Source organism: Cariama cristata, unplaced genomic scaffold (assembly GCF_000690535.1).
Source record: "Cariama cristata isolate BGI_N322 unplaced genomic scaffold, ASM69053v1 scaffold43008, whole genome shotgun sequence".
NCBI lineage: Eukaryota > Metazoa > Chordata > Aves > Cariamiformes > Cariamidae > Cariama > Cariama cristata.
In genome coordinates, this window is record NW_009632428.1 from 1 (window position 1) to 21,989 (window position 21,989).

The window sequence follows — 21,989 nt, forward strand, 5'->3', positions numbered from 1 at the left end:
GAGGAGGCTAGGGCTGCGCCCCCGCGTGTCACTTACCCAAGGCATAAATGTCGTGGGGTAAGAAAAGCCTCGTTATCTCCTCCTCGGAGAGCGCACCACTCTCCACACTGCTTCCCCACGGTGACCTTTGTGCCATCCCGGTAAGAGGATGGGGTGTCTCTGGAGGGGCCTCTACAAATTATTCTGCTGACATATAGTGCTCCAGTTGCTGCTGATGGCATATGGCTGGGAATGCAATGGCAAGGAGGCTCTCACTGGGGTGATGGGCTGGCCCTGCGTGCGCCAAGTGCTTCTCCCTCACAGGGAGGTGGGGGACAGGCTGCCCTGACCCGCTCCTTGCCCCGGCATAGCACACGTGAGCTGTGCTTTCGGAGCATGGTCTGTCCTGTGGAAGACTTTAGTGTGACTGAGGAGACTTAGTGACTTAGAAGACAGTGTGCCGGACAGCTTGGTGCGTGAGGAGGGATGCCATGGGATTCGGCTTTTCCCAGATGGACTAGAGCTTAATTGCTTGTTCATGAGTTGGCTGTGGTTTAATGCCCCAGGCCAACCTCAAGAAACTGGGACAGGAAGGCTTTGGGCAGCTTTTGGAGTCCTGCATCTTCCTGATGGTCAGAGCCATATCCTCTCAAAGATCTGTAAGTCTCTTTGCCTGTACTGTTTGCCCCATGGGACAGACCTTCCCAGAAATTGGTCTGTCTTGTGTTATCTGTTTAAAGAAAGTCAGCTCTGGCTTTAACCGTATCTGTCTACCTTGTCCCCAGTATCCCTGCAGGTACTCCAGAAAATAGGAGCCGCTTTGTCCCAGCTCTAGTGTGTCACTAATGTGTCTTGTAAAGAGTGTCCCACTCATATGCGTGGGACCTCTCAGAGCCCATTGTTGAATCTAGCTGCTGTCCTTGTTGCCTGCATGGCGTCCAACCAATGGGTTACCAAATTTTGCTTTGCAAGCTGCTCTTTGTGTCCAGACACCCTTTTGGGGTCCTTGTATCCAATCACGGCATCAGGACTCTCTTCCCTTCCAAAGTGACTAGGGAACATCTGTGGACCAGCTTTTGCTCTAGTTGTTTTTCTGTTAGAGCCCACAGGGATACTGGTTGGCCGCTTCTTCATGGAGTGCAGTTCTGTCTGGCACAGGTCAGAATCCCTGACTCTGCCACTTCGTGGTGAGAAGGATCCTGGGCACATGTGTGTCTGGAGGCCGGCAGGATGCATCTTATTTTCTGGAAATTCCTACTGCAGCTGCTTTTGGGCAGTCCTCCAGACATTGACTGCTGTCCCACCTGCACTGGTTGTAAATAACTGTATAGCATTACCCTTCTTGTATTGTGAGCTGACATGATCATTTTGTCAACCCATAGGGGCAGAGTTTCCTTCTGTAGCTTCCACTCCCTGCTTAGAGATATTTTCGCACAGTGTTTTAATCTTGGAAATCCTCCTGGGGTATCAGAGTTATATGGTCCGTGAGATGAGAGCACTGTCAGGCACTAATTAGAGACTGCATACACAAGACATCAAATTGGATATATTTGGCATATCCAAATTTGTTAGTAATTGTAGTCTTAATGTTACTTGAAAGTTACTTTAAAGTAGAAAACTGAAAGTACATCTTGTTGGACATTTGGCCCTAGCTCTTCATATAAATGATCAAAAACACCGTGGGGAGGGAAGAATGTGGGGACTGGGGAGGGAAGAATGTGGGGACTAAGGTGGCAAACTGCAGTTTACTTTAGTTTAACCAGCTGTTCTCTCGGATGGTTGCTTCTACTGAATGTCAAGTTAAGAGTGCAATCAAAGGGAAAACTGTGATATGATAAAGAATAGAAAATGGCATGGGTACAGAGGCAGATGTACATTGAGAAGGTAATTAGATATAGGGAGTGAGAGGAAGTAGAGAGCCATTCATATGTTAACGGGGATGTTAAACAGTTGTTGAGAAGACTTTTCCATCTGGGTAGCTTGTCCTATCAGGAGTCATGGTTTAATTTGAAACCTGCAAAGAAAAACCAACATTTTTGAAAAAATCACGCAATGGCAGTAGCAGCTTCCCAGTAGCAGTTCAAAAATTGGAAGGGTGAAAACACTTAAATGGAAAAACTCCTGAAAAGGATGTCTTCTGACTTCTAATGGGATTTCCATTGTGCACTACAACTGATGGTGTATTGTAGTTCTCGAAATAACAACACGGACTAGACCTGATCCTTCTGCATTAAATGTTTTGGGTGTTTTTGCAAGCAAAAAAGAATGGGGCCTACTCTGGGAAACATAAAACAGAGGGGCAGCAGTGGTTTAATTCTTACAGTGCTTTTTTCTTTTAATCCTCAATTCCTGAATTTGTATGACTGCATGAGGCTATCAAATTTCATATGAATAAAGGGGAGTAAATTGATAGCCCTGGTGTTTGCAGTGGAAATCTTGGACAATATGAACTCTGAAGGTTCAAACAAAAAGCAAGAAGTCCCAGTTTCATCGTTAAAACTCATATTTTAAAATCCTTGGAGTTGTCCATAATGTGAAAGTTGTAATACAAGTGTTACACAGCAAAATGACAAGAAATTGTGATGTTATTTCCTGTTCTGTATACCTGCCATGGGCCAGACTTACAAAAAAGTAAAGCAGTATATCATTTAAGTTAAGCTCATAACCAGACTTCCTTTACAAGCTATGTTTCCAATTCCCTCTTCCTTCATACTTAACTGCCTCCACACTACTGGATTTTGTTCTAGCAGTTTCTGACCTGATATTTCTATGTCTCTCTGAGACTTAGGGTCAACATGAAGGGAAAATTCCCTTATGTCAGTATGCCTGTTGAAGATACTAGATCTAATGGAAGTATTTCAAGCACCTACTCAGTATAAGGCCTTTCTTAAAATACTTTTTCTTGAAACACAAGGGTTTTCTGTTAAAATTTGGTGGTAGCATAAATGAAAATTAGTCCTCCCTTGGATTTTGCAGCATAAAATCTGTGGCTTTCATCTTCAAAGCCACAACAGACTGTTCTGAATGTTCCTTCTTTTGTGGCCTGAAAGAATTAGGAAAATATGCGCATGCTTCATTTCTAATGTGTGTTTTAACTTAATCTCATAACAAGATTGGTGGAAGAGAAGCAGGCACTGTGTTGGAGTAATGAGAGCAAATCTCTAGATTTTTCTTTTTAAGAGCTGAATGTTTGAACACCCACCCCCCCCATTTCATTTTGTCCTAATTTACTTGTACTTGTACTTATGTCCATGTTTTCTTCCCTAGAGGGAACTGCGAAGAAAGGATTCAAAGTTCTCTCTAATTATAGTGTATTGCTGTTACAATAGTTAATGTGCCTCAGCAGAAAAATTTCTCAAGACAGTTGTGTCTGAAACTGGGCTTTGCTGCATTTTTTTTTTTTACATTTTTTTTGTGTTGCAGAGGCCCTTTACTCAGTTTAGTGCATTTGTTGGTAGGTCAGTAAATCTGAGCCACCTCAGATCAATTACAAAAGTGGGGAAAATTTCTAGATATGAAGGAGCACATGCAGTTATGACAAACAATTTTATTAATTTAGGAAAGATGGGTGAAATAGAGGAAGGAGGGGTGATCTACCTAATCCATTTTCTCTCCTCAGATGTAGAGCCTTCAAAGTGACTGCAGCTCATGCAGGATTGAAAGTGAGCTTGGCTAAAGGTCTTCAGTTTGAAATCCATCAGAATTTCTTTAATTTCTTTTTTGTGACATACTATCCTGTCTTTAATGCTCTTTATAACTGTTTTTTTTTTTCCAGATTGAAGCTGTGACTCTTCTACCGAGGGAGCCTCAGTTAGCAGTTTTCCAAACCAATCTCAGTAGAGGGATAGACTGAATTCAGAACAGTGAAGAAACACTTAGCAGACATAGTGTGTAAGTTAACTGACCACAGTAATGGGACGCATTAAGGGAGGTCCTTTAGTTTTGCTCTTTGAGATTGCCAGCTGGGAGACCTTGTTGCTCCCTGCAGTGGCAACCTTGCTGTATGGTACAGCCTGGTTCCTTGCTTGTTGAGTCTTGTGCACATTGTGCCTTTTACCTGCTTGCTGCTCTCTGCCTTCTCCAGGGCTGCTGGGGGGCTGGTTTGGTGTTCAGCAGTACAACATCTAATAACTTCATCATTCGTGTATCTGCTCAGCTGATTATTTAATTGGGTCCTTCTCTTACAAGTGGCTAAGTAAAGTGACTAGATACATTGCCTTACGTTGCAGACAGATAATTATTTGAGTGACTAGTGAGTTTTATGGTTGTGGTTTTGTTTTCATCCCAGTGGGGCACTGCAGTCACTGGGGAGTGATGTGAAGCTTGTTGTGGCTGACACATGTTCAACAGTTTGCCTCCAGAAATCACATACTGCTTTGTTTTTCCTGTGGAATAACTGTTGTTGAGGCATATGTAAGGAGGAGTCAATCTAATTTGACTTTTAGCTTCCAGTCATCTGAATTAGTAACAGGGCAGTGGATACTGGTAGAGGAAAGGCTAAAGGTTAACTAACAAACAGCAGTAACTAAGCTGATTCCCTGCTTCCATCTGTGACAAATTCCTCCAGTCCCTATATATCCTTCCTGATGCATCCAAGTGATAGATGAAGTTGTCTGTCATGGGAGACTACTGGTGAGGGGAAGAGGGCAGTGTTAAAAAACTACAATATGAGCATACTTAAGTACCTCCTACACTTGGTATGGTACAGCTTTCTCATGGTCCATCCAGACTTGTTGTTTTCTGTAGTCTGAAGTTACCCTGGGTTTTAGATTGGCTTTTGATGGATGGTAGCCACTTGGACCAAGATCTCCATGGTTGCTAGTCACTGTGGTATGGAGTGCAGGTGTCTGTCTAAGCCCTGTAGGCCAGAGTGTCAGAGAAGCACAAACTTGCTTGTGGGTAATGGCAGATTTTTTATAATTTTTTTTTTCCCTAGAGCTCACTGAACGGCCCTCTGGCCTAACCTTGTCAGGCATTCCCGGCCCCGGTTGATCCACATCCAGCAGATTTGTCATCCATACTACCGTATGGAATGTTATTGGCCTCAGCACTGGTTTCTGTTTTCTTCTGTTTTATGTCTGAATCTAGACTCCTGTGGGCTCAGAAGCCTTCTGGGAGCCACCTTTGTTATATTTCTTTTTAAAGCTTTGTTGGAGCACAGGCAAAGGACTCAGGAGTAGGGGAAGTTGAAAGGAAGTGTGGGAGCAGTATGCTTACCAACTCTAACTATGGTATTACTCAGAGTTGAAGTACGTGGTCTTCAGTATGGCTTTTTTCTTTTTTCTTTTTCTCTTTCTTTTTTTTTGTCTTCAGAATGGAACCAAAAATCTTCTGTGTGCTTGTTCTTACAGCTGTATAGGACAGGAAGCTGATTTAAGGAGAGAAACAGGAAAGTCTTTATTGCCTGTGGAAGGAGAAGCAAGATTTATATGCTTTGAAAAGGTATGTATTACAAAATTTACTTGCTAGAGTCCAATAGTCATCAATACTCATTTGCATTAAGGTTCTTTCTCTCCAGATTTGTCACTTCCTGCCACTTTCCTACAGAAAATTCCCGTAGCTTGCTGTTTCCAAGGGGAAAGCTAGCCTGTCCTTGTTCCCAAGATTCAGCCTTTGAAAATAATATCCCCTTAATCGTAAGACTATGTATCTAAAGAAACAATTCGTTTAGCTGTGCAACAGCAATTACAGTTGTTTTCAGTCTAACTGTAAAGCAAGTTCTGTCTTTTCATCGCCATTCAACGGCAGCAAACTTGATTAGGCCCTTTAATCCATAATGGAGGTACTACAAAACACAAAATGCACTGAGACCATACAATATAGACTGATAGCAAATGCAGAAGTAAATATTATAATGTAGCCAGTCCCACTGTTTTCTTTTCTTCTTTTGATTTGTGTATTTTCATGTTCACAGATCTACTGTAGTTTTCTGCCACTAAATGCTAACAGGAAAAAAAAACACCATCAAAAAAATTCAACTCATCGGCTTGAGGAGGTTGTTATAATGTATCCAGTGGCTATTCCTGCCCCAGGAGGTGAAGGCAATAATGGACAACATGGGAAACTTATTTTTTTCCTTTTTGTTTTTGGAGCTGTGTCGCTTTGCGCTGGATTCCTGCTTTCAGTCTTTATTCTCCAGTCGTGCCCATCTGGAACCTTCAGTGACTGTAATGAGGTCCTTAAGGCTGCTGGGCCTGTCCTGGCTGTAACTGGACTGGTTTGTGTTCTACTGGCACGATCAAGGGCCAGGCTGTATATAAGACAAAGACAATTGCAAAATGAGCAGGTGTACAGCCTTGTTTTTTGTCGTGGGAGCTGTCAGTTTGCCCAGTTTCTCATATTTGGATTCCTGTTTTTAACTAGTGGAATGCTAATTAGCATCCTGGGCATTTGGGTTCCTGGCTGCAGCCCTGGCTGGCACACCATACAGCTCAACCAGACTGGCAGTTCTGATGTGGACCTCCAGGGCTGTGGATTCCTGTCACTTCAAATCATGGGACCTTTGATTGTGCTCACCGGGTTGTGTTTCTTCGTGATAGCTCATGTTAAAAAGAAACAAAACTTAAATCTCAACCAAGAATCTTGCGAAAGTGAAGAACATACTCAGAGCCCTGAATCTTTTCAGGTTACAGTAGGTGGGTAAATAATGTGTGAACTTTACATTTGAGAGTTAGTAGGGGTTTTTTTCCACTAGTTGTTTACCTCTGAATATTACTTATTTGAGCTCTAAGCATATCAGTTCTCTGTGTTAAACCAGCAATACAGAAAAATGTTGCTTTTTGTCGTATGTTTTCTGTATGGTCAGTTCAGTTACCTTTCTCTGAGACAAAACCCCTCCTTTGGCATAAAAAGAAAAGTCTGACTTTCAGTGCAAAAGAAGGCACGTAATCTGACACAAATGAGTCCAATCACACTTACTTTCCCAAAGGGTGTAGCTGACACTGCAAATTACAGGTCTAATGACTTCTGTGACTGTATTTAAGATTTATTTTAGCCTTGAGCTCTGACCGCTTAAACAGAAGAATCTGATTCATAAGCGGTGTATTGTGGTTTCTTTAGTCATGGCCACATCTTCTGTCAGTCAGGTGTAATTGCATGATGCTTCTGTTAATTGCACAGTATTTGAGTAAATATAGTATGTTAGCAAAGAACACTCCTCTGCACGTAGTACTGCTTTAATAGCCCATGAATACATTCTATGCATAGATTATTCTGATAACTTTCTAGTTCTCAGAAAGGACTAATGAGTCAATCATAGTATTGCTTGACTGTCATCTGACTGACTGGACTTGAAATGCGTTATGCAAAACTTCTGCCAGTCAAATGAGTGTACAGACCTGTAAGCTGGTGACCCTCAGAAAATGTGAGGGTTTAAAGTCAGTTTTCCAGCCCCCAGAATAAATCGAAGAGTTGTAGAAAGGAATTCTGATTGTCTTTAAAGGTGAGAAAGCAAAATTAGTGGATTCCTTTTATACTTCCATCAGGAAAACTAAAACTGAAAGGCTGAAGGCTGAGATCTTGTTAGCATAGTGATGTTCTGGAACAGTGGTGACTCAGCTAGAAAACACCCCCCACCTCACTCAGCATTTTTGGTACTCCTTGACCTGGTCCCTGCACACAAATTACAAGGGAAAAAAGGTGTCAGGCAGCTGTGAATGTTTCTATAAATTATGCAAGCTCAGTGACTGATACAAACTTTTTGTTTAAAAAAACAAAAAAAAAAAGAAAAAAATTTGAAACTCCTCAATTACAAAGTTGAAACTGGCAGATATGCTGCACAGCACACTTAATAGTCAATTCTGTATCAATTGATCATGGTACTAATATCAGTAGTGTGCCTTCAGCTACGAGTAGTTTAGTAGGGAAACTGAAGGCACACAAAATCAGCTATCAGAACCACTAATGACTTGAATACTTTTGTTACAACGCTGTTGAGAAACTTAAACTGCCCTGTTTTAGGTATATGAGGAAAACTAAGTACTTGCCTACCCTTAGAGTGAGCCAACAGTGTCTGTGTGCTTTGCACTTCCAGTGTCTGAGGACAACCAGCAGTGAAGACGTTTGTGTCTCTTAGCCAAATGGAACACTCCCCTTCCCCAGCAGTATTTTGTAAATGAAATCTTCAATTTATGAGTATGCTGCATCTTTATTTTGGGGTAATTTTGGTTTTGAACATACCTCCAATGTGCTTTAACAGCCCAGAATATAACAGTTCTGTATGTGGGAACATTGCACTCTTATCTTAAAAGGTAGACAAGTACAAATACTGTAATTCCAAAGACAGGAAATATTCTAGGATACTGTTAGAATAAGCAATGGTGCTCAATTTTTCAGAGGTAGTAATTGTTTTTTTTTTCCTAGGTGATGCTGTAATGGTATTCCCACCTCCACCACCTCCTTATTTTGCTGACCCTGTGTCACCTACTGTGACACATTGTCTTATGTCAAGTGGTTTGCCTACAAGTGAAAATCCTCCACCATACCACTGTATCTTCAGTGATGGGTAAGACTCTGTTCTTCTCTGTCTTTGGAAAACTGAGCTGTTTCTCAAAGTATCCAAGACTATGTTCTTAAATAATCACTGTGAATAGCTGTCTGCTAGGCACTGCAAAGTCTTCTAGTGCATCATTCGGCTTCCTTCAGATACCTTACTTGAAATGGCATTAAAATATCCTAGTATAAAAGGCAAATCACAAACCACAGTGTCCTTCGTGAGGGTTAAATTATTACTAGTTTATTATGACTGAAAAGAACTTCTCAAGTGAGAAGAAAGCCTTAAATCAGTGGCCTTATTTAAATATACTTAGGTTAGATTTCTTCCACAGATTATCCAAGAGAAGGTGCCCTGACAGCAGTGCCCCAGTGGCATAATATCCATGCTGCTAGATTTTTAGGAAGCCTCTGTAGAACCAATGTGGTGAGCCCTTTATGACACCAGTCCACAGGCTCTGTGACCTGGGCAATGCCACTTTAGTGTATTCTGTTCTTGCCATGCACACTGTAACCCTTATCTCACTGCCTTGAAGTGGGACCTGCTGTGCTGATCTGCATTGTTCCTTGATATTGCAGAAGAGCAGAAGGCTTCAGGGATCTTAAAAGGGAGCTTGCAATGCCAACTTCATCTCAAGATGTTGTACCCTACCCATGCAGCCACTCTTCTGTACATTGAGTAGAGGTGATTTGGTAGATGCTGCCACTACGAAACTCAGGCAGCAAGAACTGCTGACTGACTGAAGAGTTGTCTGCAGCATGAGAATTTGCAGGGTTATTTATCCCCTGTGGGTTACCACCAGTGGGCTGCTATCTTGAGGGTGAAAGAGGTCACTGCAAGGGCCACATACTGGGAGCCAGAACTAGATCTAGCCAGGAGATCGGGATGCCACATGCCTAGAGCCCCCAACTTATTTTCAGGCCCTTAATGATCCAGGATTGACTTGTCTTTACCTTTTGAACAGTCCTATGTCAGCTTGGTTTTGATCTGAGTCAGTAGGTGGTGTGGGACTTTTTCATTGGATGACTTTAGTTTACAAGACTCTACCTGCAGCGTCCTAAGCACCATCACTGCAGCAAGAGCCCCAGCCTGCCTGGCTGTGTCCAATTGTAGTTATTGGGCCATTGATTTAATAGCTTTCCACTACACTCCAGGCTTCTCCACTCATATGAGGCAGTGCATTCCATGACCAGCTGTACCAGCTGTGTGCCTGATGTCGGCACTTCTTCAAAACTCCAGTGCCAATCTTCCTTTTGAAGCAAGCCAGCACATACAAACCCTCTTCCTGCCCAAAGACCTAAATGCCAGAGGAGGAGGAGATTTGTGTTAGCAATGGTGCTTATTGTTGTTACCATGCTGTGTGCAGCCATGTCTGTGGTTTTTTTAGTCTTCCTTTGAAGTATACCTGGTGTATTCTTGAGGCTCAGCCCCACTGTGTGAGGCACTCTGTTCTCTAGTCAGTCACTGTCAACAACTCCTCATGTTATCTTCTGTTTCCTAGTACCCTTCTCCAAACATTTTCTCCCCATCTCTGTCGGAGACAGCAGATGCCTCCTCCTGCTGCTATTACCACAAGCCAGACTGTCCTTCTGCCTTTTCTCAAAATTACTTTTCTTTTTTTAACATAGAGTAAACACCTCCCTATCAAACACCCTACTCTCTCTTTCTTTCTACTAGTGCAACACTCTCTAGTCCACAGGGGGACTGGCCCCCAAACAAAAAAATGATGACATACATACCACCTAGGGAAGGGGGACACTCAGTGTTTGGTTCCCATTGACTGAGGTCCAGCTTGAGGTTGGTGACTTATGCTGGGGGATGCAATACCTAATAAACCCTAGCAACGCATAATTCAGTCTGCTGGTTTTCCACCTAAATTGTTTCAGAGAGAGTACTTTTTGTGCAAAGCTGATGAGAATCTGTGGGTTACTCAGTGCCCTAAACACCTACCATTCAAGATGACAAGTGTAGGTGCAGGGATGAGAAAATGTCAGGGTTGATCAAGCAAAAGTGCTTTCCAGAAAGCAGTGGTTCTTTAACACCAGGCACAATTGTTGTGTGTAAAAACATTTTATTTTGTTAAATATAGAAGTCTTTGCCTGTTCTCAGATTGCAAGTGAAATATATCAGCTCTCACAGCTATACTACTGCAATCAAAGGACACTCAGAGCAAGCAGGAGAGAATATAAACTGCTGCTGCTGAAAGGAGGAATTTACATAAAGTCTCTGTGTTCTTACTGGGCTGGGTGAACATGTCTGCAGCTGGAAGGTGTTTCATACCAGCTGCTGCTAGTACTGGAGTTAAGCACCACACTAAGCCTGTCTGTGCTACAGCATGCACTGTGTCTCCCTTCTGGCATGTACATCCCAGATGTAAGTACAAAGCAAATGGATGTGTGTGGAGAAAGAAGTTGCCCTGAGTGTGAACCTGGACCTCTGATAGCTCTAAGACAGCCAAATCAAATATGGTCCAAGGGCACCCTCAAAAAACATTTCCGTTTAAATACATTTACAAGACCAGGCTGGAGGGGGTAACGGAGAAATACAGGAACATACATGTTCTGCTGTAGCCTTGCAAGCAGCTGAGAGACAGAGTGACTCCTGTACCACCTGTCTGTAAAAGTACAATGCGCAAAACAGGGCCACAAGTCCTCTCTATCCTGTAATTTCAGGGCCCAAGTTCAGATGTGGGCTGCATGCCCATGTGCTTCATAAAATGTGTGGATTATCAAAGGGTGTGAAAGAATACAAACAGCATATCCTGCACTGAAAAATAAAAAAAAAATTGACCTCTCTTTCCATTCTCCTACAAAATCCCCTGCAGATGAATAACTGTCTCAACCCACAGATGTCCAGGTCTGGTGCTCCAAACTTTGTGTGTGACCCCATCAGCTCATTCATCATTGACTGTCTGTCTGGACTTCTCTATCTTGTGAACATATGTACACAAAGAGGCAGTTTGTAACCCAGCTTGTTGGGGTAGTTTCTAGCGGAGTGGACAAAACACCTCAACCTTGGATGCAGAAACACTGACCTCCTCCTTTGATGTCCTGTGGCTGGGGGGGCTGTAGCTGTTGCTCTTCCATGCTCCCCAGGGTCCTCACAGAGACCCTGTGAGTTGATACCACCTCTGGGTATTTCACTCGATCGTGCTCTCCCATGGCTCAGCATTTCGTAGCAGCCACGGCATCTTGACTAGTGCAAATTGGTTTCCAAACCCTTTCATGGAAGAGAAGCAGTGGCCTTGTTCCTTGTAACATGGTGCCATGGTTGAAAATCCCAAAACTGGAAAGGAATACCTATTTAATACATGGGTGGTTACTAGGCAAATGTGATTTGCCTCTTCAGTCTATTGCTCCATGTTCTGTCAGCCAGTGCTGTGAGGGAGGCTGTGCTGGAGAGAGCTCATAGGAAGTAGAGTCATGGTCTGATCGCAGAAGTGGTTGGGTTTTTTTCTTGCAGTGTGTTGTACAGCGCTTCAGCATTTTTCTTGTAGTGTGTTGTCTTCTCTCTCCTTTAAATACATACCCTCACACACCAGTAACAGCACAGAAGATGGGGTAACTATGCTCTCTACTCCTGCTCTTCATGCAGTATTGGTGGGGGTACAGATGTATGCACAAAGGCAAGAGTCAGCTCTGGGAGCGAGTCATGAGGAGCAAGTTCTTCCCTTTCCTTGGGAAGCAGCTGAAGCAATATGCTGAGAGCTAACTCCAGGGTGAGATGAGCAAGGTACCAGTACCATGCTGGTGCAGATGGCAGGGATCCATTTATGATGATCAGAGGCGGGCAGTGAATACTTGGCTGCCCTCCTTGACTGTCACTGGGAATTTAGCAGTCTGGTCATGTCCAGTTGCTTCTGTTTCTCCAGCCCTGAGCAGGAGTGCTGCTCCTTATGTCTGTAATGTGTTGCTGGAAAGCTAAATAAAGGTTTCAAGTTGCCTTTTATGCAAGGTCTCAAATGGCTAAGGATTGTGACTTTTGTGATGCAATTCTAAGTCTAGTAACTGTCTTTCATAGGGGAAGGGGACAGTGTGTATGTGGTAAGACTACAAAAGGGATGATACAGTAGGAGCTAAGGATCAGAAGACAATTTAATAATATTGTGAGATAGCCCCACCCCAAGCAGTTAATACCGATAAGCCAGGCTGTGACTGGTGATGTGAAAGGTTAGAACGGAGCTTGTTTGCTGTTCCCCACTGAAGTAATAGAATTTTCATATGACTCATAATGTGGCCCACAGAATGAAATCGTAATGCTTATTCAAGTTCTTTGCTTCAAGGATTTTAGGGCGTGTGTGCATACATCTGTGTTTATATAAGTCAAGTGGAATTTCACTCGCTGTAGAGAAATGAATTATGCTAATATGCAATTTTGTGTTTTATAGAGCACTGCTTGCAGATGATGAAAGAACAGGTGCTGGTAGAGACTACGAAACCATATATACAATATCTGGAAGCAGCCCACCTTCAAATATTTTACCAGTGCTGTACCTCTCCTCTGAATCACCTCCAAAATATGAAGAAAAAGCATCAATAACAAATAATGAATATTCTCCATCTTCTTCTTCATCTTCTTCATCTGTTTCCTTAGCCACATCTGACACTAGCTCATAAAGGATTGTCAGACTTCATTTTTAAACTGAATTGTAGTCTCAGATTTGCGATTTTTGAATTAATTTAAATTTTGTAATAAAAGCAATAATGTTGGCTGTGTCTAATTTTTCATCAAAAATCATAAATTATTAATTTGAGTTTCAAGAAATACTAGATAATGCTGGGCTTCTGAGCAAGTAGTCTGAAGGGACTCAGTTCACTGCAACAATGTTAAATGCTCATCCTGTTCTGTTACAGCTTCAGTTTCTATTTTTAGTTGTTCTTTATATAATGGAGGCACTAAGTAGAGACCAACTTTTTTTGCTTATTTTAATTAAATCTGTTTGGAGCTTTGAAAAAAAAATAATTAGGAAGTGTTTTTATTTCTATTTTTGTATAGCTTTTGTGGAAAATACTTGTTTGCAAAGTTATTGACTTTGTATGTACTCTGAGAGCATCACAAATAGGAGTGTTTAAGATTGAGACCAAATATGTTATGGAGAACTTAAATGGTTACTTTTTGGTCTGCCTGGTAACAGACACTCCGTAGCTTAATTTAGACCCTCTCTGGTCCTTATGTAAGTATAATCCCTATGAAAATCAGTTTTAGCCAGCAGTTAAGAGCCCTAAGGCGACACTGAGGATAGTTAATAGGCTAACAGTTTAACTGTGGTAATGGCTGATTTCAGGGGGATTATACTGCTGTTGTACATCATCATTCATGGTTTATACAAGGAGCGCTTATTTTGTGAAAGTGAGCGCCAGTCAGCAGTGCTATCTCCCAGATGCAGACATTACTTATCAGCAAATGCAAGAGAAGCAGTTTCATGGAAATGCACGCAGCAGATGCTTTTAACAGACACAGCACTTGACAGACCCTTCAGAAATACAGCCCTCTTAGTTCCTTTGTCGCTGTGCAGCCCCTAAGTTAGCGGTAGCTGCCTGCCTTTGGGATGGAGTGACAACAGGTTCTAGTTCTATTGTGTGATTGTTTGCACCCATTCCCAAACTGAAGGATTTGCGTGTAGTAGGTGAGGATAATTAGCAGGAACCAAGTTGTTGCTGACCTTTGACGCTTTACGACTTGCTCTAAACCCTGTTTGAGAAAAACAGACCTGATACTGTGCCCAGAATCGGAAGGCGGCAGAGCTACTGTTTGGGCGTGGTTCAGCATGGTGAACTTCACAGCATTAGAACTTCTTGCAAGAGCGATCTCTGTCTTGTTCAGCTACTTCTTTGAACACCTGCATGCTCTGGGACCTCAGCTACATCTCAGCTTCTCTTCTGCCATGCTGAATTTCAGGGAACCTGGCTGTAACAGAATGCCAAGCTTGGAATTAAGCACTCAAGTTCCCTCCTGTGCCTAGGGAAAGGTGATTGCCTTGCGTCATCTTTCTATGAACATGCCTCTCACCTGCAGAGAGATGTTCTTTAGGGAGATGTTCAGGAGCTCCTGCATTTGGCCCTTTATTTCCAACTCTGCATTGTTCCCTCAGTCGTGCTAGGGCAGCTCTTTGTGCAGCCACACAAAAACAAACGAGCCAGTGAGGGAGGTATATTTAGCCAGCAATAGAGCTGAGGGGCTTATGCATGCAGAGTAATGAGCAAACACAGCACAGAGAGGGATTTAGTATGTGGGAGCCGATTAAACTGGCATGACTCAGCCATGGGAAATGTCTATATGAAGACAGGGCATCCACAAAAGCCAGCAGGCATTTTGTCCTCTCAAATGTTTTTTACCTAGTGAGTTTTTCAAGGATAGTGATCCATGAATGTTTTCTGTAATCCAAACTATGGTTTACCATCTTTTTTTGTGTGTTTTTTTAAAGCTTTTGTTTCTAACCTGATTTTTAACAGTGGCACCCACTGACCTGCGTGATTCATGCATACAAACCGTGAACATTTCGAAGGAGTTTGTCTGTCTTTCTGGATTTGTCATGCTATTATATAGCAAGTACAGACGCTGGGATATTTTACCTAAAAGATCCCATGCAAACAAAGACCCATGTTGGTTTTGTTCTGTTGTTTGAATTACAAATGAACACTCATTTGCTGAAAAGGTTAAACATCAAAAAGCATTTACTCTAAACAAATCTTGAAATATGTCACCATCTTTGAAAAAAAAAATACAGTCACATCTGATTGCTAACTGTAAAGGCAGTAACTTTTTGTGCTGCAATTTGCTCAATCAGTTGTTCCCAAGATGTACCCAAGAGACCAGGCAAATCAAGTAGAATATGTTCAATCTGAGCTAGGTCCTCTGGAACTGAAACATGATCTGCTTGTTTTTCTTCAAGGTTATTGTGTTTTGTTCTTCTACTGCAGAGTCTCCAGTGTGGATCACTTTATTTCTAAAAAAAGCAGTCTCCACAGAAAGCATGCTTGAGAAAGCTGCTACCTGACTCTTCAGGGTCAGCATCTGAATTTGGTTGGAAGGGTAGGTGTTACTTACCTCTGAAAATGAGGATTGAAAACAGAATTTCTCTCTATATCGTTTTGAGAAGATGCTTAGGAAATGGTTCAATGTACAGCTGCATTAGCATCTTCTATTTTTGACTTGGAGAATCATTCCTTGAAAACTGGGTGGGTGTGTTGGGTGCATCTCCATAACTTGCTCAGCACTGAGAGAGCTAACATAGCCAGGGCAACAGTATTTGCCTACTGTGTTGTCGAAAGGTTTTTTCAGCAAGGTCAGAAATATAAGAAAGAGGCTAGCAGATCTGCTTCCACCACTGAAGGCTACCACTGGGTGAACAGGATTAGTGGGAGGAATTTTTGATGTAGGGAGTAGGGGTGAAATGTCTGTATTGGAAAGGAAGCAACACCTTGTAAAACTATAAAAGTAGCTTAAAATAATACGGAATAGCATTTTTATTGAGGAAGTGAGATACTTTACCGTCACACTAATGGCGCTATAACCCCCTTTCTGCCCTAAGGTTAGCTTAAGTGCTTGACATACAAATGCTAGGGAGCAAATCAAGTTGGTTACTGATTCACACTTACTTAAACAGGCAAAGTGGGAGGTATGGATTGCGTATCCTCTCTAAGTGAAGTTAAGGACTTTCCTTGCTCTCTGTGCTGACATTGGTCTGCTTCTAACTGTGTCCCTACAATCCTTAGGATATGAACAGGATTCACAAAAATATAAATGGATGCTTCTTCTCTAGCAGAAGTCTTTCTTCCTGCATCACCAGCAGCTAAATAAAATGAAAAGTTAACTTGTCTAAAAAACTGACATTGCACAGATCTCTGCAATGATGCTGTGTTTTTAGGATAGCAGCATGCGCTGGATTGCACCCACCCGATCCTTGCCTTTTATGGTTGGCAGCACTGTATCCATCTATCTCCTTTCCATCCTACCTTGTCAGTCATGGCTTGTGCGGCATTTCTGTGTCCAGGCAGACAGTTTTGCCATTCTGCGGCAAACATGTTAGCCATCATCTAGATCTGTACTCCTCCCTCTATCGCACATGCATGTATCTGGATAATTAGGTATGGAAATACCTTCAATTCGCTGTGCGTGCTGACAAGACAAGATTCCCTGGGAGGATATAAAACCACCTTGCAGGTAGATGCAGTTGTGGGCAGCTGGCTGAACCTGCTCCGTGGAGCTTTGAGGCTGGCAGTGCAGCAGTACAGGGTGCAAGGTCCACTCGTAGTGGTTCTTTAGGTACTGCTCTTACACACGTAATTTGTGTTTTCCACTGAGGATGGCACACACAGTGGCCTTTCCCTAGGAAAATGTCTCTCTTAGTCAAATCACTGGCTCCTTAACTCCCTACAATCGAATGTTTCATTATAGAGTAGTACTTTACTTTATACCTACTTTTTTTTAAGCCAGTCAGCGTGCCGTACCATGGTATAATTTTCTTTCACACAACATCCTTTGCGTGTGCTATGACTACGTCCCTGACTATATTACAGGCAGGTAAGAAAATAAAACCTGACTACAGTGGGCTGATAATGTAAATAGTTATGTAGAAATAAATAGCGAAGGAGAGGAGAAAAGGGTTAAGTGAAGGCCTGTCAGTGTTTACTAGGATGACATTTGAAACAGGTTAGAGAGCTGCTTAGTTACAGAAAACCTGCTTCCAGCAGCAAGCGCTGCAGGTGAAGTCTGCATTGGTGGTAGAAAATTATTTAGAAGAACAGAAAGTGAAGCAGTGCTTGTGTTAGGGGTAAGGTCCCTGAATCAGATGGGAACAAAGCTGTAGTGAGATCCGAAAACAGCACCCACTCTGAAAACCTCGCTCTGACCAATTGCTTAGGTTTCGCAAAACTGTTTTCATTTGTTTAGGAGTTATTCCAGGTAAAAGGACATGCATTTAGTAAATCAGCATCTTTAAGTGAGTTCCCAGAACATACACTAACTTGGCAAAGGAAAGTACTGGCCTTAAAAAATGAGTGTGATCCGGTAATCTCTTAAGACCTTGACAGCTGCCTGAATGCAGCATTGCCACTGTCTAGGGAAATAATGGGAGAAATGTGGGGAAGCCTAAAGGAAATGATATCTTACAAAGATGGGGCAGTTTACAGGGACAGGTGTAATTTTAATTTAGATCCTACTGCACCAAACAGAAAGTGTTTTCCATCCCATTTTCCAAGTTCAAGTGACAAGTAGCTTTGGAAGAAACCAGCTGTGTTCTCCAGCTCCACTGTGAACTTGCTCAACAACCATGAAGTCATGTCGTAGGCCAGAGGCAAAAAGCATCAGCCATGGGGTGATGGAGCCCCCAACTTGGAAAACTCTGACTCCAGCCAGCATCTAAGGACCATTGTGCAGGACTGAGAGTGCTCCAGCACAATCCTGTTGCAAATAGCAGTTGCAGAGTTCTTGAATGAATGAGAGGAGGAAGGCGACACTACATCTGTATATACCATTAGTTAGACAGCTATTATGATACAATGCTGCTTTTAAAAGGATGTTGGAAAGCCTGGAAGATTCAGCAAATGGCAACAAGAATGATTCATGGTATGGAAAAAACTAACTTACAGAGAGTACTAACCGAAATTCATTCCATTAAGTTTACCAAATACAAGGTTAAAGGTGACTTAGGTTTTGGCTATAGTTACCAATACAAGGACAGCTTATCTAGTATTTCAGCACTTTCTAATTTAGTTGTCATGATAAGAAACCACTGCATTGCAAGGCCTAACACTTTGCTCGAGTGGTGGGGAGAGTCCCGACTAGGCTTGGTGCTGTGTGAAAGGCTGATCTTGAGTATACTTGTCAGAAAATTTGTTAGCACACTTGGTAATAGAAGAGACATAATACTGACTCTGGAAACTTCCCAGACATTTTTTACAGGAGTCCAGCACTAATATTCGTCAAGGTCTATCTGCTAACAAATGAGAAAGACACATCTGCAATTGCATTCAGCATCAGTTCTAAAGGTGCCAAATTTAGTGAGCAGATCTTTTGAGAAGTGAGCTGTTGCCACACTGTGTGATACGAATGCACAGTAGACTAAAGGCACCTTTACTGATTTTGAAGAAGCAGTCTGAAAGGTGAGCTTTCTAGTACTAGAGCTATTTTTATCTTACAAATCTCAGGAAAAGCTTGCTTCCCCAGAGCTGCTGGTAGCAGGAAATAGCGTTACACGTTCTACCACCTGAGTAGTAATCTCTGTCCTGTGTGTATTCCCCTGCCATGCTAGTCAAAACAGATCAAGTAGTTGCAGATTTTTCCTCCTTAAAGAATTACACAAAGACATTCTACTAGAACCCTCTGACAACAATTACTTTAGTCTGAAACTGTTAGAGAAAATCTCAACATTCAATTAATCTGTCTGTTTAATATATGGGACATATGTTCAACAGAACAATTCACTGTGATGTAAAAAAATACTCTAGGTACTTCTGAGTGCAGGATAAAATCGCTTGTTTTACCACGTTTAACATTACAGGAGATGCTTTCTCATTCCTGCAGTGGTGTGCTGTTCAGGATATGTTGGCTTTATTCAGTATAAACTTTGACAAAGGGGTGGAGATCCCACAACAAAAAAATTTCCACAGTTAAGAGGAAATTACAGAGCAATTATGCTACCTTCAAACAGCTGGAAAGCTTTGGCAGGCTTGAAGTAACTTTTCTCCCACAACCAGCAGCTCTCCTAGGCTTTTCAACACTCACCATCCTGTTATCCTGTTGCCACTTACTCTCCCACCCACCCACTGCTGCCCCTTGGCAAAATGTCAGAAAGCCTATTTTGATATTTTTTAAACCATGGAAGCTCTGGACTGCAGAACAAGTTACAACATAAGTCCAGGCATGGCTATAAATGTCATGCTTCACAGCACTGCGAAGCACTCTCAACAATGGCCATGCATTTTCCTGCAGAAAATGGAGCTGGAAACGGTGGCCCAAGGAGAGCAAGAGTCGCTGCACTGCTGTTGACTAAACGTATGGTGTCCATATGTTGGACGCATCAACTGGCAGGGGGCCTAGGAAAAGCTGTGGTGGCTGCAGCTTCCTTTCTCTCCCATCTGGCATGGGCACAGCAAGGAAGTATCAGTGGGTGCCAAATTAAAGAAGATACACAAAGAGATAAGCAGCCATGCAAGGGTGAAGCCATTTCAGAAGTGATGGTGGTAATTCAAGAACTCTTTAGTGATCTCTTCAGGCTTCACTTCCCAGACCTTTATTCTTCTAAGCAAAGTTTATTCTTTCACATGATGGACTCTGTTAACCATACACGCACAAAGTTCTTGTGTAACTAACCTGAACCTTTGACTTTAAATGCTCTGCCAAGTCCCTTACAAGCCCCCTTTCTCTTGAGGCAGAAGGTACGTTATACTCAGTAATGGAGCAGAACAACAACAATGTAGAAGATTTCTCCTTGAATGTCTTTTCTGTCACTCCTTATCAGCCAAACAGATCTGATGTCCTGGTGTCAGATGGGGATAAAGCCGGCGCCACTTTGCTCTTTTCAGGTGTGTTTTTGGGACTGGTGGGGATCACTTTCACCGTGATGGGATGGATAAAATACGATGGTGTTACTCACCTGGAGTGGACTCAGTTACTAGGACCTATTCTGCTGTCTGTTGGGGTGACTTTTATTCTGATTGCTGTTTGTAAATTTAACATGCTTACGTGCAAGCCCTGTAAAGAAAGAGAGGAAAATACATCAGACCTTGACCAGACAGCAAGTGGACAGTCCTTCGTTTTCACTGGCATTAACCAACCTATAACTTTTCATGGTGCCACGGTGGTACAGTACATCCCTCCGCCGTACCCTGCCCAGGAACCAGCCCAGGTGAGTCCTGGCTACCTTCACCCAGTCCTCAGCTGCTGCGGTGCTGTTTCCTCCGGTGCCTCACCGATTCTCGCTCCAGGCTCTGCTCACTTCTGCCCTGCCTACCCCCTGGATAACCCGGCTTTTACTGGAGATGAGAACTATGCTACTTATCCTGCAGAGAACACCAGGAATCAGAGGTACATCTTCTGAATTGCCTTAGTGTATTTGGACACAGGCTTCTGAGTATTTTAAGTGCGATGTATGGTTTCAAAGGTAACAAAAGCTAGTTCAGGGTATTGTTCTTCTTTAAACATTTTTTTTTTCTTTGTTAGGAGTATTTCTTGAGTAAAAGCTATGGAGACACACCTTTTCTGGAAAGCATTTTTGTCCAAATTAAATTGACTTACGAATCACTTTCAGTTTTCAGTCTACTAAATCTCTTGGGTTTTTTGAAGACGTTAGTATATATGCCTCTGCCCATGTTGGTTTTTTATGCTTATCTTACTACCTTTAGACTGTTGACCAGAAGGTTATTATATGTACAGCCAGAGGCTTCCACTCAAACACAATCACAACACATGAGTCAGTGCACAAACAGCATTTTTATGACAATGCAAGCATCAATTTGGTACCAGATGCTCTCCCTCCTGATTACGCCTGGTCACAACACACTACTCTCCCACTGCAGCAACCTTCCAGCCCTTACGCTTTCCCTAGTTTTGGGGCATGAACAAGATTGCTGATATTACAGAGCAGTATGAAACTGCTTTAATCAGACGTAAAATAATTTTATATAGTTCTTTCCTCTAAGGAAAAATATTCTAATTATAGGAATTACTCAGAATCATGTGCTTCCTAGAACACAAGTCACTTTTAGTTCATTTATCAAAGTCTGTTTGAAAAACTGCTGACTGACCCATCGTCCTCAGCAACATCTGTGACTTGAAAACCAAGGTCACCTCCTGACACTTTTATACTTCATGAAAAGAACACAGCAACTGGTTGAATCGCAGTAAAACTTCATCTTGCAGCATTTTCTCAAGAGGTCAGCAATGCGTTGCCCAGATGAGGCTTACAGGATCCAGCACTGAGGTTACTTACATGCAATGTGTTTGCTAAATTCTTTTTGTGCCTACTCTTTCTATTTTCAGGTCAGAGGACAGTTCTGATGAACCAGAAGAACTACTGGAAGACTGCACTTGTGATGACTTGTCTCCTCCACGTTATGAGGAAATATACCCACTATCTTCATAAAAAAAAACAGGGATGAAAGATGACAGTTCTAAGAGACACCAGCTTTTTAATGCACAAGAATCTTTTCTTTAAACACTTGCATGACAAGCAAGTGTGAGCAAGATCTTGGTACTGATAAACAGTTCAGTATCACTGAAGATATTTAACCAATCCCTTCTTTTTCTTCCTCAAAATTCATTAGCCCTTTGAGATGCAGTTTAATAGCAGAGCTATTAATTATTTAATAGCAAAACTATTAACAGCAAAGCTATTAAACTCAAGGATCTAAGTCTATATTAGGGTTTCCCAACAAGAAGCCTGATTTTCAGACTTGCTGAAACCAGTGTAAACTGTGAATGCCCAAGACGTTTGTGGAAGGTCATGATTGCTCCTGGACATTCAGCATTATTAGAAAACACTTGATTTATTCTTGATGTATTTTTCCCTCTTGATTGC

General features: G+C 42.2%; 2 protein-coding genes across 2 annotated transcripts; both read left to right on the forward strand.

Annotated features, from left to right (window-relative positions):
* Nucleotides 1-5,960: 5,960 nt before the first annotated feature.
* TMEM171 (transmembrane protein 171) lies at nt 5,961-13,106 on the forward strand. The gene is made up of 3 exons (XM_009706336.1): nt 5,961-6,614; nt 8,341-8,482; nt 12,858-13,106. Exons 1-3 carry the CDS (start codon nt 5,984-5,986, stop codon nt 13,084-13,086), a joined length of 1,002 nt encoding a protein of 333 aa, XP_009704638.1. The 5' UTR covers nt 5,961-5,983; the 3' UTR covers nt 13,087-13,106.
* Nucleotides 13,107-19,865: 6,759 nt separating this feature from the next.
* TMEM174 (transmembrane protein 174) lies at nt 19,866-21,554 on the forward strand. Its single transcript, XM_009706337.1, has 2 exons — nt 19,866-20,497; nt 21,452-21,554. The coding sequence occupies exons 1-2, from the start codon at nt 19,866-19,868 to the stop codon at nt 21,552-21,554; spliced, it is 735 nt and encodes a 244-aa protein (XP_009704639.1).
* The last annotated feature ends 435 nt before the right edge of the window (nt 21,555-21,989 follow it).

Bases quoted from the DNA above. Each gene is read 5' to 3' on its own strand.
- TMEM171 (XM_009706336.1), top strand. From the start codon at position 5,984: ATGTATCCAGTGGCTATTCCTGCCCCAGGAGGTGAAGGCAATAATGGA. The intron at 6,615-8,340 runs GTGGGTAAATAA...TTTTTTTCCTAG, and splicing joins ATCTTTTCAGGTTACAGTAG to GTGATGCTGTAATGGTATTC. The intron at 8,483-12,857 runs GTAAGACTCTGT...TGTGTTTTATAG, and splicing joins CACTGTATCTTCAGTGATGG to AGCACTGCTTGCAGATGATG.
- TMEM174 (XM_009706337.1), top strand. From the start codon at position 19,866: ATGGAGCAGAACAACAACAATGTAGAAGATTTCTCCTTGAATGTCTTT. The intron at 20,498-21,451 runs GTACATCTTCTG...TTCTATTTTCAG, and splicing joins GAGAACACCAGGAATCAGAG to GTCAGAGGACAGTTCTGATG.